Genomic DNA, 17,980 nt, shown 5'->3' with positions numbered 1-17,980 from the left:
TTCCCAAATAGAATCACCTCTATCTTTCCTGAATTAAGCTTGAGGCAGTGCGAACTCATCCATGTGTTGACTGCCAGCATGCAATCTCTTAATCTATTTCCACGTGAGATGACGCCTCTGCAGACAGACAGGATGATTTGCGTGTTGTCCGCGTAAGATGTTAGTGCCACCCCAAAGGATCTGATTAATGCAGCCAGTACAGATACATATATGTTGAAGAGTGTAGGACTCATTGAAGAGCCTTGAGGGACCCCACAAGGGAGAATGAAAGACGGGGAAACATAATTACCCAGTGCCACTGATTGTATCATATCAGATAAGAACGAAGAGATCAGAGCTAAAGCGTTGTCTGTGATGCCCAGCACATTTAGGCGAGTAAGTAATATAAATAATATGGTTGACCGTGTCAAATGCTGCTGACAGGTCGAGCACGATAAGAGCCGCAGCACCACCTGCATCCAAGACCGCTCTGATTTAGTCAGTGGCATTTATCAAGGCAGTCTCGGTGCTATGCTCTGCCCTAAAAACAAATTTAGATTCATCCAGGAAGTTATGTTCCTGTAAATATTGTGCGAGTTGATTATTCATAACTTTCTCCAAAATTTGGCAGGATGTGGAAGACGTGAGATGGACCTGTAATTATTAATGTCAGTTTCATCCAAATTAGATTTTTTTTAAAGAGGCAGAATCGAAGCCCTCTTCCATATGGAGGGGAAAACACCCTGCTCAAACATAGAGTTAAAGATTGAAGTTAATCTGGGGCCGAGAATCTCAGGAACATGTTTAAAAATCATCGGGAGAGAGGATCATAGGTAGAGCCAGACTTAGCCTGACTAATATAGATGGTGACCTCATCCACTGTTACAGCTCTAAATTCTTGAAGGTTGGAGCATTAGGAAGTGGCGCGTGAACACTAGGTCTCTGTGGAGGTGGGCTGAAACCAAGGCCTGAGGTCGCAATGACCGTCAGGCAGGTCAGAGAACGGCAGGGACTTCACCACTCATCCCTCGCGGCTTGGTGCTCAGTTACACCTACAGCCATCCCCGCAGCGGTGACCGGCTCCAGCATCCTCCAGCCCCAGGAGCCCCACGGATTGAGCCGATGTAGCAGAAGCCACCCCGGGGGCAGGGGGGGGGGTGTGAGGCAGGGCAAGGAAAGTGTGATATGTATTCCTTAGAAACCCCTGTATTTCCATCTCAACTTTCACATTTTCATCTCCAATGACTGACTCTATCCATCAAGTAAGGTGAAATTCACTGAACTGCGGACCCTTGAGTTTTCTTTTAGTGCTCAGTTAGGGCTCTATTCACAAAGATTTGTCCTAGCATGAGATAGACCTAAGACTAAAAAGAATCATACTGCATACACAAGTAAAGTGCACATAACAATGTATCCATGTTACAAGGAATTGTTTGTGTGTGTAATGTGATTTACTTATGAGTACATTACATATAGGCATACTGACTCAATGTGAAAAAGTGTGAGCATCCAACAGTGTGTCAGAATAGTGACCAGAAATTCAGAGTAGAACAGAAAGTAGTACTCTGCAGCGATCATCAAACGAACACCAAGTGCACTTGCCACAATTAACCCCTACGACATAATTAAACATAAGAAAGGATGTTTACATTCATGAGTGGATGGTAAATGCACCAATTGATGATAAAATGCACCAGTGGCTGGTGAAATGTGCCAAGTTACAAGATGTTTTTTGAATGGTGTGGCATGCAAGCAACAAATAACAGCTCTTGAAAAATTGTTAGTGAAGTGAAAATATCTAAAAATGACTGCATTTCTTAATCCAATGTGCAATGCATTAATTGAGTGAATAGCATGTCTGCCTATTGTGTTGCTTCTAAATGCAGAGACCATTTTGGAATGCTGCAACAATGACAAGACTATATACAATATAATTCCAAAAGGACCCCCCAACGCCATTTGCTTAGCAAATACTTGCAAACTGCTTCAGCCATCATGGAATGGTAATCTTTATAGTCTATCATTATTGTATTTTTCCAAGAGAGACATCGGAGTTTTTCTAAATGTGACAGCCAACTTGGAACAGTACAACAATGACATACTTTAGATGACTATCCACTCCTACTGTTCTGGTTATCTCTTCCCACCAGCCTCCGACATTCCTTTGAAGGAAGACAGTTTTAAAACAGATCTCACAAATATTAAAAGTGCATACTTTATAAGACCTTTACTCCAAGAAACTAATTGGCTTCACCATTTCTGCAGGTTAGAATCATTTCTTTCTTTTTTCACATTCTTGTTTTACTAGACCAATTAGCTTTGCCAATGCTTCTTCTTAAGGCTATGGCAGGAATGTTCTTATGTTTTTTTTATCTGGGTTAAATAATCTATTTCATTAATCTCTTTGCTAGTTTTCCTAGGAGTGCTTTATATACAGCTAAATGTTTTTCTACATGGTGTATTTATGATATATTTGGAAAACCCACAATATTTGGGATACTAGTGTAAGAAAAAAAGCTTTCTTCACTTGAAACATCATTTTTCAATGGATAAATCAGTCTTTGGAAGAAAACTGCTTCCATCAACTGCTACTCTAAATAAGATTATCAAATAAACCAAAGATTTTCGTCTAACATTGACCAACGATTTCATCAAAAATAAATGTGCTGCTAAGGCTCATCGCCCAGTGTTCCGATAAGCCACCGGAAGTAACAACATCAGTCATACTGGTATATCTGTGCAGTCTTTTCTGAATGTACTTTATGGAAAATGCAACATGTAAAAACACATTTACCTTGGCAGGTGCGTTCATCAGTGAGAAGTTTATACCCTTTCTGACAGCTGCACTCAAAACTGCCCACAGTGTTTCTACAAAAATGGTCACAACCACCATTATTCACTAAACACTCGTCAATGTCTGGGAGAAAAACAGAAAAAGATAGGTAGGTCAGATGAAGCGATTGGTATTTTTTTTTCAGTTTCAAACAGTTTTATTGGGAAACAAAGACCAATATTACAGCTGTACAATGTATGGATATAATACCCTAATACGGGGGAATTAGATAATTTGAGCAGAGGGCCATCTGTAGGTCACACATCAGCCATTTCGACAACAGAAGTCATCACACCAACAAACATACCGGCAGAGGCAAGTTCAATGAAAAGTGAGCAATAACATTCCTGCCAAGTACCAGGCATCAGATGTACGCATTTCAGTGTGGTGGTCCGCATCACCGCAATGAAATGCAAAGTCGAGCATTATAGCGCCTTCTGAAGTGTCAAGCCATAGCGCTGCTTATTCACCATTACTAAAATCTGGAATGGCAGTGTGAGGCGTGGTGTTCCCGGCAGGGTTGGGGGTTGGCTCAGGCTGCTCGCAGGCAGCTCTAGATGTTATGGTAACAATGTAACAGTTTTGACTCAGACAGCCCGTTTCTGCTTTGTTTGCACCGAGGTCGCTGAGGGGAACCACAAGCCCCAGAGGACAACGAGGCCGGCGTGCCGCCACACTTGCTGCTCGTACACACCTGGAGGCACATAAAACATCCACGGGACTCCCGCAGTGCTGGGCCACCCACCTTGGTTTGACGGGAGCGGCTAAGATCCCGTAAGAGAATATTTTTTCAACTGCATTTTATGAATAAGCTTTTTGTGGGATAATGGGCAAAAGGAAATTACTGTCCATTATTGGGAAGCAGACCGTGAAAAACGCTCCAATTACTAAGTACTTGAAAATGCCATGGGGTTGATCAATAATGAGATTATCCGCGATTGGCGGCCACTAAGACTACATTGGATGCTGCCTTAAAAGAGACTGGTTCAGAGAATGGGTCAGACCCACTAGCACTGGTGGCAACTGGGACTGAAAAGGAACCTGTTTTAGAGGCTCATGGATCCAGTCTAAACAAAAAGGTTAACGTCCCGAGAGTGGCAAACCCCTGTAGATTAAAGTCCATTCTGGATATATCTCTACTCTATAATAATTCAGAATTGGTCTCTTCACCAGCAAAAAAGTTGATACAACAATCACAGATGTCTACTGTGCCCTTAGTAAAACTGATTTTTAACAAAAACAATGGTCCTTGATAAGGCTCAATATTAGTAGAAATAAATATAGAATGCAATCTCTTCTATATAGTCACATAACCTTCCCCGTGGAATCCTCCAGTCCCCCTGCTCATTAGCAACTCACAACCGTTGCCTCATCGAGATGTACGTCTTTCAGGCAATTATTTAAGTTTGTCCTGATGATGATCCCATTATGTGTCTAGAAGGGATCGAAACGTCGTCAACTTTTTAAACCGTGTATACAAACTTATTCATATTTAATTTAACAGTTTTTGGTTGTTCATTACGCTTGTTTAACTTTGATTATTTACCAACAAGCCTTTTTATTTTGCCTGATTATTTGTCCTTTTATGTCTAATGTTCCATGTAGGAGACAGGACTGTGTCCCACTTTATTCATGTGTCGCTGAGAATTTATTTAGCATAATTACTGATTAAATCTCACTGTCCGGCTGGACAGTGACTATATAGAAGAGATTGCATTCTATATTTGTTTCTACTAATATTGAGCCTTATCAAGGACCATTGTTTTTGTTAAAAATCACTACCCAAGTTCCTTGTTTTACCTAATGGGTTCCCTTGCCTTTGTATAAACTTAGTAAAACTGATAGCAAATGTAAAAGCCAAGCCAAAGAAAGGGAAAAAAAAACCAGGAGTGGGTAAAAGTACGGGGGTCTGCGAAACTGCGAACCATGTGCAAAATGTGCAAAATCTTGACACGCTTTTTAAAAGACTGCATGGTAAAATCGACAACACTGAGCGCCTCCTGATGTCAGAAATTAAAATAGTGCAAAAGGATGTCACCTATTTAACAGACTATTACTGCTAAAATCTATGCACAAGGCAACCCCCGTAAGAAAACTTGTCGAGAGGCCAAAAGAAGGATTAAGCACCCCAGACAATAAACATTCGAAGCTGATATTATCACCAAAGGAACGCCCTAATACACAACCCGTGGCAGAATCCAGGGACAACAAGGCTAGCAACATGAATTCCTTAAGGTCTGGTGGTGCTAATCAAGGGAATAAAGTGACCAGGAACTCACGACCTTTGAACTTTACCGATGCCATACTCCATCTACCACCCCAGGCAACTCCCTGTTATCGTCCTGAGAAACTTCCCGAAAATTGTAGACAATAACACAGAGTCGTGGGAGTCTTTGAAAAATCAGGTTGTGCACTGGTTGCTTCAAAGTTAAATTTTGGCATTAATTTACTACATAAGAACATTATAATGATATGAAGAGTGAGTTGGGTGGGCAGCACTAGAAAGTCATGCCAGGGAGACTGTGTGGTTGTGAATTTCCGAAGCAGGGAGATGGTTGGGTCCCTCATGGATGAACTTTTCAATACATTTGTTAAGCCTTCTTACCAACAGGATGAGTTTATAACTGCCATCCCACTTGGGTACTTGTACAGGCCTAGTAATGATTCCATATATAGAACAGTGAACAGATATACAGAAAGAAGGGAGAGGCAATGCTATAATGACCAAGGAGTTAATCTCTTTCATTTATCACAGACGATGACATAATAAATGATTTCTGCAGCCAGAAATGTTCTTAGTCTTTTTTTATTTCAGTTTTGTATGTATAGCAGCATAACAGGCTGTTTTATATTTGAAACCAAATTGGTGGCTGGTTTCGGGAGGTGGGCATTTGTTGGACCACAACTGGTTGAAATAACTATTATGTATTAGATATTGTACAAGAACACAAGTAATTGGTGCAGCATCTTATACCCTGCCACTGTTCTCACTGTGTATGTAGCATAGAACAGTGAACACATTTCACAGTTTTGATCCATTTCAATTTATCCTTCGCATAACAGGTTTGCCCCCCTAAGTATACCAACACAGGGGCTTTTAACTATCATGTCCTGGAACATCGCAGGGGTAAAAAACAAGCCAAATGATGGGGAATGGCTAATAGCGATACAGGACTGCTTCTTAGTTCTGATACAAGAGACCTGGCATACTGAACCCTTTTTAGGTCTCGCCTGACCCAGCGCATGCGCTGGTCTGGCGAGACTTATTGAGAGGGCTCCAAAATGTGCTACCAGGCCAGCCTAGAGCTACAGTGCATGTGCGCGGGCGCGCGCGCCGCTCTTTTCCCGCCATTACTTTCACTTTCGCACGGCCGCTTTGATATTTGATCGCGATCACTTTCACTTTCAGTTTTATTCGGACTCGGCTTGGCCTGTGCATTTCAACCCTGACCCATGCTTTGCAACTGTACTTCGCTGTCACTGTCCCATTCCTGTCTTTAAAACCAATGTAACCTTACTAACAGTGCGCTTAGCACATAACCTTCCCAAAGTATCCAGGTGCATAAATGGCGCTCTAATTTGGCAAAAAAGCAATATGTCGGCGCTTATAAAACACTGACAGTAGGTTAGGGTGCATAGAGTAAGTATACATTGTTTCGCTCCTCACGCGCCGGTGGGATGGATGGCAAACATAGTCGCTTAACGCCCATCGCGTTCGCAGCTTTCTTTTTCTCCGTGGTCGGTAAATCGACATACTATACATTGTGTCATAGTAAAATGGTATTTATAATGTTTAGAAACGGCGTCTTTGTTAAAAAGCGCTAGTTGTGTAAAAGGCCTTAGACTGCTTTGCGTGTCACCTCAACCCTGCTAGCAGGCCCCCCGCTGTTCTAGTACACAGTGTGCTCCCAGTGTGTGGTGGCGCCAGACTGTCCCTCCCCAACGCTGAAGTGTCCGAACACCCTTGAGGTCTCACACTCACCCTCTAACCAAACCATCTGCTGGAGCAGCCTTAATTTGAAGGGGTGGGGGGAGGGGGGGGTGGACAGAGTTGCTGCTCGTGTGATAATTAAGGGCTGCGCCAATTTGCTGCAGACTAAAGTTTTAATTCAGGGTAAACCGGAGTGCAAACTGACTTCAGACTGGTTATCTTCAAAAACAAACACAGGCATTGTCTCCACTTTATTGATGTGAATAATATAGCTCAATTTAAGGCAAAAACTCTGCTCTATTTGCTTTTACATAAGTAATAAGGACGGAGTGAAACCTCTTTAATGCTTTTCCCGCGATTACTTTCACTTTCGCCGCTTTGATGTTTGATTGCGATCACTTTCGCGGCCGCATACAGTTGCATATTTAGTTATGCAACTGTTGCATGGCTAAACACTTATAAGGTCCCAAAGGCGAGACCTATTGGCTATGCCAATGCTTGTTATTAATGGGTTCAAAACGATTTCAACACAAGCCACTCCCTTCAAGGGTGGGGAGAGCTAAAGGAGGCTTAGCGGCCTTAATTTCAGTAACCTTACCACTAATACTAGGGAAAGCCCATACCACGTCTCAGTTCTATCAGTTTTTAGGTCTCGCATGCGCTGCATAGGAGGAGCCCTCTTGAAATCGGTTCGGTTTTTTGCTTAAAAAACGTGCACGCGTTGCATTGCCTTCAATGGCAACGCGTGCACGTTTGGGGATTTCCTTGCGGGAGCGAGCTGCGCCATGTGTTACCAATTAGTGCGCTCACTCCCCCAAGGTAAATGCTGTGTGTCCCTGCTCTCGGCTGCACGCACCCCACCCCTCCCACTTGTTTTCTAAACAGTTGAAACCCATCTCCTTTGTATCGAGGGGATTTATGGCTTTCATGGTAGTCACAAAATCCAGTGGAATGCCCTTTGAAACACACGGTCCCAGATTCCCAAGCAAACTCTTGCAGTCACTCAAGTGAATTGTCAAGGGGTGAACAATTTGGATGAATAAGTATAACGCTAACGTTCACTTGCTGGTGTAACATTTGTATTTTTTTCTCAAACCATTTTTAGCTGCAGAGAATCCCCCCTCCCACTCCCCACCCCCCACCCCACCCCACCCTTGAAGCATGCCTACCCCTGCCTTCTGTCCCAAGTGCATGTGAAGATCATCTGGTCCAGGACAGACGAGTCTGGGGCTTGGGGTGCAGCTGAGGAGAGATGTGTACACTGTGCTCCAGTCCTCATTTGATGCCTTTTCTGGTCCCTTCACAGCACTCGGTCTTAACGCCATTACACATAGCATAAGTGGATCTCTTCACCCTGCTGCATAGCTCCCGTCTCCTGGTTGCAGAGATGAATGCAGACAATATCCCAAAGGGGAGGCTGGGTCTTCTAAGGGGCTCAATTAAGTCATATGAGCCATGGACCCGTGGAGAAAACTGTCGCCATGCCTTCAGTATCAGTGGTGTTACACAAACTGATAATGCTCACATACTAGCTGTAGAAAATGGATGGATGAAGGATGAATGAAGTATTTATACGCCTATGTACACCCCGAGGTATCTTGTTGTTACAACTGATATTAACTGAATAAAAAGTGAACAATTATGTGACGCCACAGAGATAAAGGTAGTTGACTGACCAGTGCTTAATTTGAGTCGAGGATTTCCAGTGCTCGGCAACGCCACTTAAATATCAACACCAGCTCCTATACTAACTGCATCACAGAGAAGGTCCAGCGCCGTAAGAGACCACAAAGGCCCTCGAGATGGTTGCTACTATCTTTAAGTTCAACCACTCCTGCTGGGCATTTTAAGCCCCCCCCCCCACCCCCACTTCACAGACTGGGGCCTCCTGCAAAGAGGCAGGGAGCACTAGTGTGAACCAGATGGCAACACTGCGTTTTTTTCTTATCAGTTGAAGTCAATGAAGTTGCCTGCAAAATAGGGCTTTGCAGTGCTTAATTTGTAAAAAACAGACGTTTTGTGGCTTAGCTTTTTCTAAGAAGCCAAGTCAATAATGTTAGGGGGTTTGAGGCTGAGATATTTCAACAAGAAAAAGACTAGGACGGGCTGATGCCACCGCACAATGATAATGGACAGGGTTAGAGACATTAGTTTTCAGTTCCTGCCATTGTAGGGCCTCAGTGGATAGCCTGGGTTATGTTGTTCATTCTGGTCCAGTTCCTTCTCAGAACAATGCAGGGCAGAGAGGCCCAAGAGTGCAGCGTAGCATAAGTCCATACCTAACATCAGCAGACCAGGCAGCAAAGCAGGCCTTATAGTAGCCCAGACTGCATGGGCATGAACTCTAAACACCAGGGCACAAGTCCTAAACAAGCTTTGGCATAGCCAATAGGTCTCGTCTTTGGGACCTTATAAGTATTTAATTATGCAGCACAATATCCTTGGTGCAACATCAACTGTTGCATGGCTAAACACTTATAATGTCCCAAAGGCGAGACCTATTGGTTATACCAATGCTTGTTATATTTTCGTTCTGAGGGGAAACAGTCCATTATAGTCATACATTTTTATAAAAATGTATTTGATAGCACAAGATACAGGGTAATTGTGACTTTTAGAAGTAGAATTAGACGATTTTTTAAAGGGGTGTGGGGAGATTATTTACTACTCTGGGCTGGTGATTTTAATAGGGAAAAGTGTAAAAGTATGAATGGAGAACAATGTGGATATTGTGACCAATTTGGCGACCCAATCTTTCACTTCGCACATAATACTTATGGGGAAGGAATTAATTCCATTATTTATAAACATAATCTAGAAATCATGGAGCCTGGTGAACACAATGGAGAGAAAATCACTCAAACCTTTGAAGGGGCAAGATCTTCCTCGAACATTGACCATGCCATTGTATCTGGGAATTGTAAGGAGCTAGTGGAAAGGTTTTTCATCCTCGCAAGCTCATTTAGCGACCACCGCCCATTACTCCCGATTCTAAAGCAAGAAAGCAGAAAGGCAGCTGACATAGAGATTGATACACAAGGTAGCAATGGAGTCGCTATGAAATGGTAGGGTGGGAATCCAACAATATTCATTGAAAATTTAACAGGGGAAAAACAAAATGACATCAACACCTGTTTGGATAGTTCTTCCTCAAACACTGACATTGTAACTGCTTTCCACAATATTATGACTGAAATTTCAGGCGATTTAAAAACGAAAAATAGTGATCACAGCCCCAGATGGTTCGATCAGGAGTGTTCAAAGATAAATAAGGAATTAAAATTAGCCCTAAAAGTAAGACCAGGGATAGTGAAAGGATTCGTAGCTTAAGGAAAAATTATAAATATACCCTAAACTTAAGGAAAATAGAAAAACGAGAGAAGGCATGGGAAAAACTGATCCAAGCTGCTGAGACACGTGACCCAATTTTATTCTGGAAAACGACAGACCTCCCTTTTTTAAGGATACGACAGTGGCAACAATTGATACCCTAATAACACCTGATGAATTGGACAACGCCCTTGAGCGTATTTTTAATCCAGATGATGAGATCACCACGAAAGGTGGTAATTGTAATCTCATTTTAGTGGAAACTGTGAAGATAGCACCTATTACTGTGGAAGAAATCAAAAATGCTTTAAATAAAAGTGCAAATGTCAAAGCTGCAGGACCAGATAGGGTACCCATTGACGTTTTTAAATATAATATAGATTTTTGGTCACCAATTTTATTAAGTGTTTTTAATGAGACTATAGGAGAAGTGCTACCAGCAATGTGGGTAGAAAGTAGAATAGTACCTATTTTTAAAAAAGGCGACAGAGGGAAAGCTTAGTGCTACCGCCCCATACCCCTTCTTGATTCTACATCCAAACTGATGGGCAGAATTATGTTGGGGAGACTGCAAAGTTGGGTAAATGAGAACAATATCCTAACTGAGGCCCAGTATGGATTTAGAAGGGGTATTGGAATGGTGGAGCAATGCGTAAACCTTGAGTTATTAATAGGGAAATATACTCTAGCTAAGGAAGGTCAGTTACACCTCTGCTTTGTTGATCTCCCCAGCGCCTTTGACCTGGTAAACCATGCCAAATTATGGCAAACACTGAAAGGGTTGGGAGCTCCTAATGATATTATTGTTTACTTATCGCAGATCTACACTTTAACTACTAGAGTGCGGTTTGGCACAAAAGGCGAATCTACCCCTGATTTTAGAGATACTCGGTGGATACGACAAGGATGTGTTTTAGCGCCTCTTTTATTTTCCTTATATATTAATATTGTTGATCTATTTTTACAAAATCTAAGTGTTGACTGCTCCAGAGTTGGCACACGCATCACCCCAGGAATCCTATAGGCAGACAACACGGTCTTGTTATCGAGCACTGTGAATGTCCTGCAATGTTTATTGGAAAAATTCATGCAGTTCATGTTTGAAAAAGAATCTTAGCAAAACCTTTGTCATGACTTGTGGGAAAATAAGAGTGAAGAATAGGCAACATCATGTGGGGGGGTGCCCAAATAAATAGAATAACAGCCTTTACTTACCTGTGTATCCTTTTTAATAGGAATGGTACTTGGGGTGCACATATTGATCTATGCAAGCTGAAATTTCTGCGGTCATGTGAGGGTATTTTTAGATCTTCTTCAAAAATAGGCAACAAACCGGTACGGGAAATCCTTACTCTATATAGGAGCAAGTGTATTACAGGCTCATGCTATGGAGCAGCCGTATGGGGAGGGCTAACACATCCCTGTTACAAACCCAGGAAAACACATTTCTAAAAAGGGTGTAGGCAGTCCCAAATACCACTGCCTCACATATAGTTCACAAAGAGCTGTGCGTACCTTACATTAGCGACTTTATTAGCATGGCAGCAATTATGTTTTGGCATGGAATTTGGACGAAAGATGAGACTAAGTTCACCAAGAATATAATAATGGATTGCCATGCCCTTGACCATAGCAGGAAAATCCTCTGGTTAGAGTATATTCAGAATCTTTTAAAATAATGTAAGGTGGACCCTGATCTCCATGAGCCAACGTCCATCCAGAGTTATAGCAAACGAGATTTAAAGACAAGGCTAGTCACTTCTAGGGAATATGTAACAGCTGAGGAAGCTGGTTTAAAACAGAGTGTTAAATCTTACTGTGAGCGCCCTCTGTCGGTGGGCATTCAACCGTACCTTATATCAGAAAGAAATATACAGTATAGATTCTATTTGACCAGACTAAGGGTGGGCTCCTTACATTATCTAATAGCTTTCCCTAGATCTAGAAAGTGGAGTCATAACCTTCCTAACTGCCCTTGTGACGGGAAGTCTCCTCCGTCCAAGTTGCATTTTATTCTTTTTTGTAATTTTTACAAGGTCATTCCGAAATTTGTGTTTAAAAAAACCACTTTTTCTGGAGAAAAAAAATTATATTTTTTATAATTATGCTTTTAATTATATCTGTAGTCATGGAAAATGATAAAATTCAAAATGCAGTAATTGTTTTTATACCAATGGCAATCAGGAGAAGAAAGGAAAATTCACATTTAGAAGTCTTAATGTGTGAAAAACAAGATGTTTAAAATATTCAAAGGACTTTAATTCTCAGCCTGAAATTAGTCAAATTTAAGCTCTTATAAATGCTGTTTTTATAGTGTAATGATATGATGTGATGGATGAAAATGTATTTATATGTTTATTTTATGATTGCTTTCATCATTAATCATGATTAATTTTTGTAATGGTAAATTGTTTTGTATTACAAGCTGTTTCCTTGTTATAAGCTATTACCTATTATTGATATGGAGTAGTAACCGGTACAGAAACTTGTAGTAGGGGCGCCTGGATTAATGATGTTATTTTATTGGATAGATTGCTTTTATGGTTGTTTTTATGCACCGAATAAAGCTTGATTGATTTGATTTGACACAGACAGCCACACTCGTTAATAGGCCATGGGATGTCCTGCAGTCCGCGGCACATGCAGAGCGAGCATCAATTTAAGTCTGTTGGCTGCTAGCAATGCAGCAGCACAGCAGCTCACCAGAAATCTAAAATGAATCTTGTCTCGTGACCAGACCCACCCGACCGTCACCCCATTGGCAGTGGCCAGCTCAGAGTGACTGAACTGACCGCGGCGCTGCCGGTTGGAGTGGAATCCAGGATCAATAGCCTACCACTAGAGCGATACACTCCAGCCTGTGCAGAGGACGGTGAGGCGCCCTGATTGCAGCCCACCCGCCCGGCCTTCTGCGGCCTGCGGGAAAATCTGAGTCGTACTCATGTTTGCAGCCACAAGCGGCCCTTTATGAATTGCTGCGCTCATCAGCTTTAAATTGCAGCAAAGAGTAAGTGAAGTGAGGTATTCTCCGCTTTTGTTTTGTAAATCACGTCACTTAAATATGTGACCGGTAATTCTTAGCAGGGCAAGCTCCTTTCAGTGTACTCATGGCTCCAAAGCCTGGCTGGCCCTGTCAGTGGATGGCACATGACTAACACCAGACAGGATCAGGCATTGTTAGGTCGAGCCTAGAGTCAGCGCGCATGCGCTGCTCCGCGAGATTAGGTCGAGCCTAGAATCATCGTGCATGCGCTGCTCCGCGAGACTTGTTGTAGTGGAGTATGGAATAGAAGCTTTGCCCACTCTCCGCCCATATTTGTCATTGGCTTGTGTCATTGTCCTTTGTAAATGCTGGCTTCCGATTCATAAAGAGGCTTGTTAGTCCCTCCTTAGTACAGTCTTGTCTTCATTTGTAACCTCCCATAGCTCTTTTACTTCAGTTGTTACACGGTATGTGTTATTTAGTCTTGTAAGCACTATTTTCTTTATTGAGTTTCGCTTACTGCAGGCATGATGTGCTTTGCTTACATTTAACGCGCCATGCACACTTTTTCTTTTCAAGCAACCCGGACAATGGCGGCGACTTCTTTCCAATGGCATAGGTCTCGCATTTAAATGGGAGACCTATTGAATTGCAAATATTTTTTTTTTTCAGAATGGTTTTCTGCTCGTCGCCAGGAGCTATTTCACTTTCTTTACCATTTGTCATTCCCTGGCTTTTGGTTTTAATTTGTGGCCCTGCTTACAGGGATGCTGTATGTTCGGTCTGGCCGCTGCTTACGTGCTAAGTAGATCTTCCTTTTGATTGTTGATATTGTCTATTGTGCTTGGGGTTGGAGAGGGGGGTAATTGTACCCAAGCACACGTTTCAATATTCACCTCAATATTAAATATTTTACCTACACAACGTGTGGTCAACTGAGAACTGACAGGCCTTTGTTATTATATATTTAAGGTTTCGTTCATGATGCATGAATATGTTTAAAAATGTGTGTTTATTTCGACATTTGATAATTTCTTGTAATCTTATTAATCAGATTCTTTGTAATTCAGATATCAGAAGGAAGAAATATGTTGTCAACACCCAATCCCTGGTTTCGTTCATATTTGTAAAAACGCACTTTTCAGAAGTCAAGAATTTTTAAAGTCTGAATTGGCATATAATAATCCTATACCGCTATTTAAATATGTCAAGTGTTCAGCCGATCATCTATTTAAATATTGGCTTGAGTTAGACATGGGTACCCCTCCCCCTTCAATATTGTGCTGAGCGGGTGCCAAAATGCTCGAGACGGTGGTCTCTAAGGCGCACATCTGGACTATTACTCTACATTAGGACTGGTGGTGTATGGAAGGCTGAATTTGTGTGTGTTTGTAATAAAGACACGCCTAGTCTCCAGATGACAAAGTAAAACCCATTTGTAGTCCCAACCGTCTCATTACAGCATAACATTACTGTTTCCGCACATGAGAGGGTGCTGTCTCACATTTGGAGTGCTAATTACTCCACATCTCAAGTGGGTGCAAGAGAAAGAAACTGCATGGTGTTCAATTGGTTGTCTCAGCATGCGTTACATCACTGTTTTCACACACAAGAGGATGCTCTTTGTACTGCCTCACATCTGGAGTGCTTGTAACTCAACATCTGAAGTGTGTGAGAGATATTGCATAGTGTTCAGGGAGTAGTGTATAATCCCTAGGCTGTCACAGCCTGCTTCACATCACAGTTTGCACAGACGAAAGGGTGCTCTTTGGACCACCTCACATCTGGAGTGCGCGTTATGCCACATTTCAACTGTCTGTTACTGCATTGCTTTGAGGGGACAGTGTATAACCCCTAGGTTGTCTCAGCATGCTTCACATCACTGTTTTCATACACAAGAGGGTGCTTTTGAACCATCTGACATCTGGAGTGCACGTTATTCCACATTTCAAGTGTGTGGGAGACACAGCATGGTGGTCAGGGAGCATTGTGTAACCCATAGGTTGTCAGCATGCTTTATATCACTGTTTCCACACACAAGAGGGTGCTCATTGTGTCGCCTCACAGCTGGAGTGCGCATTTCCCCACATCTCAACTGTGTGTGTGAGATAGACTGCATGGTCTTTATGGGGTAGTGCAAAACCCCTTGTTGTCTCAGCTATCTGCCCTTCCATGCTGTACTTTAGCATCACTGTTTCTGCCCCTGAGTGGGTGCTCTGTGTAGTTTCACATCAGTAGAATGCATTACGGTCTTGACGTCAACTTGACAAACGGATGCTTTTTTTTTTTTTAAGCCCCCGTGCTGCGGTTTCACTTTAATGTAGGACACGCCCCTTGCTTTAGATGCAGCTTGTCTAAAGAAAGAGGTGCGGCCTCTATAAATGTGAAAGCGCTGCATGAGTGCTAGTAAAAAAGCAAATAATTGCAATGCAATAATTCTCGCATTTGCTAGAGTTCAAGCTATTACATTGCCAATAGCTCAAACTCTCGTTAATGTGAGACATATTGCATTGCAAATGCTTGATTTACAAGTACTGCCGGGCCCCAGGAAGACATTGCTGCGACCCTGGCAGGGCATAGTCAAAATTAACTACTCAACCTGTTTCCTGTCACGGTGAAGCTGTTTTTAAAAGACACACATAGCGCACATTGTAAATTAAGTTCTACTGCTGCTGAGAGCATTTGCCCTTTCTGCTCCAGTCATGGTCTGGCAATTTTATACCATCAATGCATTTTTTCTGTGTTTATGAAAGCCCCAGTAGTGATCACAAGTGTAAAATCATGTAGGATGCGGGTAGATTGTGGGTATAAAATCGTTTGTCATTAGGATCAGGTGCTTTGCAGCAGTTTTAAGTACTTTTCATAGCTGTCCTCGCTCAAATGAGTGTCATTTCTTATGTTTATCTGTTTACATAAACTTAATTTCTTGATTTTGCTCAGAAAAAAGTGTCACTCTTAGTGTCATACATTTAGTAGTTGAAAGTCATTCATAAGTACTCTGAAATCTTGAAAATGTCACACACAAGCATCTTAAAACGTAGCAGCTGTGCAGTCTGTGTTTCATGTCGGATAGAGCTCTTCCATTTCTGGTGCTTTTCAATAGTTTTAACATCTTCATAGAGTTTGTCGTTGCTGAAATGGCTGCAATTATATATATATATATATATATATATATATATATATATATATATATATATATATATATATATATACACACTGAATACTCCTCCAAAACCTCCTTCCGAATCCCGGGATTTCGGCGAAGGATCACAGCACCACACCGGTTTTCCAAAGGTTAGTGCTTTATAAATAAGTGCAAACATAACGGTAGAGGACGGTCTACGCGTTTCGACGCTAAGCCTTCTACTGGACCATAGAGTCCCCGCGCCCAGAGTGTCTTTTTAAAGGGCTAGTGCAATTACCCATATTCTAAAGTGAAGACAGACTAGACAAATAATCAATCCTGTTTTAAAAAAAAGAAAGATTTGATAAAAACAGTCATCCATCATTTGTGTTACGAGTCAATCTATATATTCATTTAGTTTACTTTTAAGGTGCGAGTGAGTTCTGGAAGAGGTATTTCGCAGTTCTGAATGGAATCAACTGAATTATAAGTTTATAGTACTATGTAATTCTCAGTATACCAAATGAGGTCTAATACATTGAGCAGAAGCTGTTCTAATTTAGTGATCACTTGTTCTCATAGCACAAGATGGTGTAACAATCTTGTATTAAATCGAACCTATAATAGTAAAGTACTATTCAACTCATTCAGTAATCATGTAGTTCTAAAACAATCCATATAATTATAGAGTGACTAGTGCATTCATAATCTCAATATTCAATAAGGAAATAGCTGTAAAGTTCATAGCTAATCCAAAAACTCAATGATGGTGGGATTGTAGATCATGGTTGAAGGTTCTAAAATCTTAAAACACTGTGCATCAAAATTTCAGTCCATATGTTAAAGACCTCAATAAAAATAATAATTTTTTATATACTAATATTACTGAGAAAATAATGTTCCCATTATTTGGATTCCCATCTGTTTGCGTATTTTCCAGAAAATTGTTCTAGTAGCACATTATCTTAGGTTGTATCCAAAGTTCCCATGTTGTTTCAACATTCTGTTTATTCTGCCATGTAGAATCCCGTCAGTTTTTACTTACTTCTTTACTTATTCTGCATTACAAGTGAACATGTAGTTCAGCATCCAAGTTATGTCCTGGCGGGTTCTCAGTGCCAATAGCTAAGATTAGACTGGACTCAGTTCTACGTAGGTTGAGGGTTCTATCTCCACCTCTTTCTTTTTGTTTAACGATCTTGATTCCTGAGTATTTCAATTGTTTGCAGTCCCTAGAGTGGAAGTGCTTAGCCATTGGGTACGTAAAGTCTTTATTTTTTATGGCTCTCAGATGTTTTAAAATTCTTATTTTTAGTTTGTTGATGGTACTCCCAACATACAATTTTCTACATGGGCACTCCAGAAGATATACAACAAATTGTGATTCACACGCATTGTGATCTTAAATTTTCTCGGTTTGGCCATTTTAGAACTGCTATGTGATCATGTTTTGACCATGATCACATGCTTTACACTTTGAGCATTTCCAGAATCCTGGAGTATTGAGCCATGATGATGTAACTTCTTTCTTTGATTCAAAATGACTCTGTGCAAATATGTCTCCCAAGGAAGCAGTTTTCCTATAAGTGATGTTAGGGTGGGGTGACAATACTCTTTGAACTGTTTCGTCTAACATTAAAATGCTCCAGAGCTTTCGGATGATCTTATTTAGTTCATTACTTTGGTTATTGAAATCGATGATGAGTCTAGTTGTGGTCTCATCTTTTTTTCGTTTGCATCTTTCCGGATTTTCTTTGTTTGTTTGCAATAGGTCTGCTCTCATTGTTTTTTGCGGTGGTG

General features: G+C 41.4%; 1 protein-coding gene across 3 annotated transcripts in view; it reads right to left on the bottom strand.

Annotated features, from left to right (window-relative positions):
- Positions 1–17,980, bottom strand: part of SCUBE1 (signal peptide, CUB domain and EGF like domain containing 1) — a 1,846,233-nt gene that overhangs the window by 1,005,783 nt on the left and 822,470 nt on the right. For all 3 annotated transcript variants that reach the window (XM_085652470.1, XM_085652471.1, XM_085652472.1), the window contains one exon: positions 2,774–2,896. In XM_085652470.1, the coding sequence (XP_085508596.1) occupies positions 2,774–2,896 (123 nt within the window). The remainder of the gene's footprint in view (positions 1–2,773; positions 2,897–17,980) is intronic.

Source organism: Triturus cristatus, chromosome 4_1 (genome assembly GCF_964204655.1).
Source record: "Triturus cristatus chromosome 4_1, aTriCri1.1, whole genome shotgun sequence".
NCBI lineage: Eukaryota > Metazoa > Chordata > Amphibia > Caudata > Salamandridae > Triturus > Triturus cristatus.
This window is presented reverse-complemented; position numbering and strand designations above follow the sequence as displayed.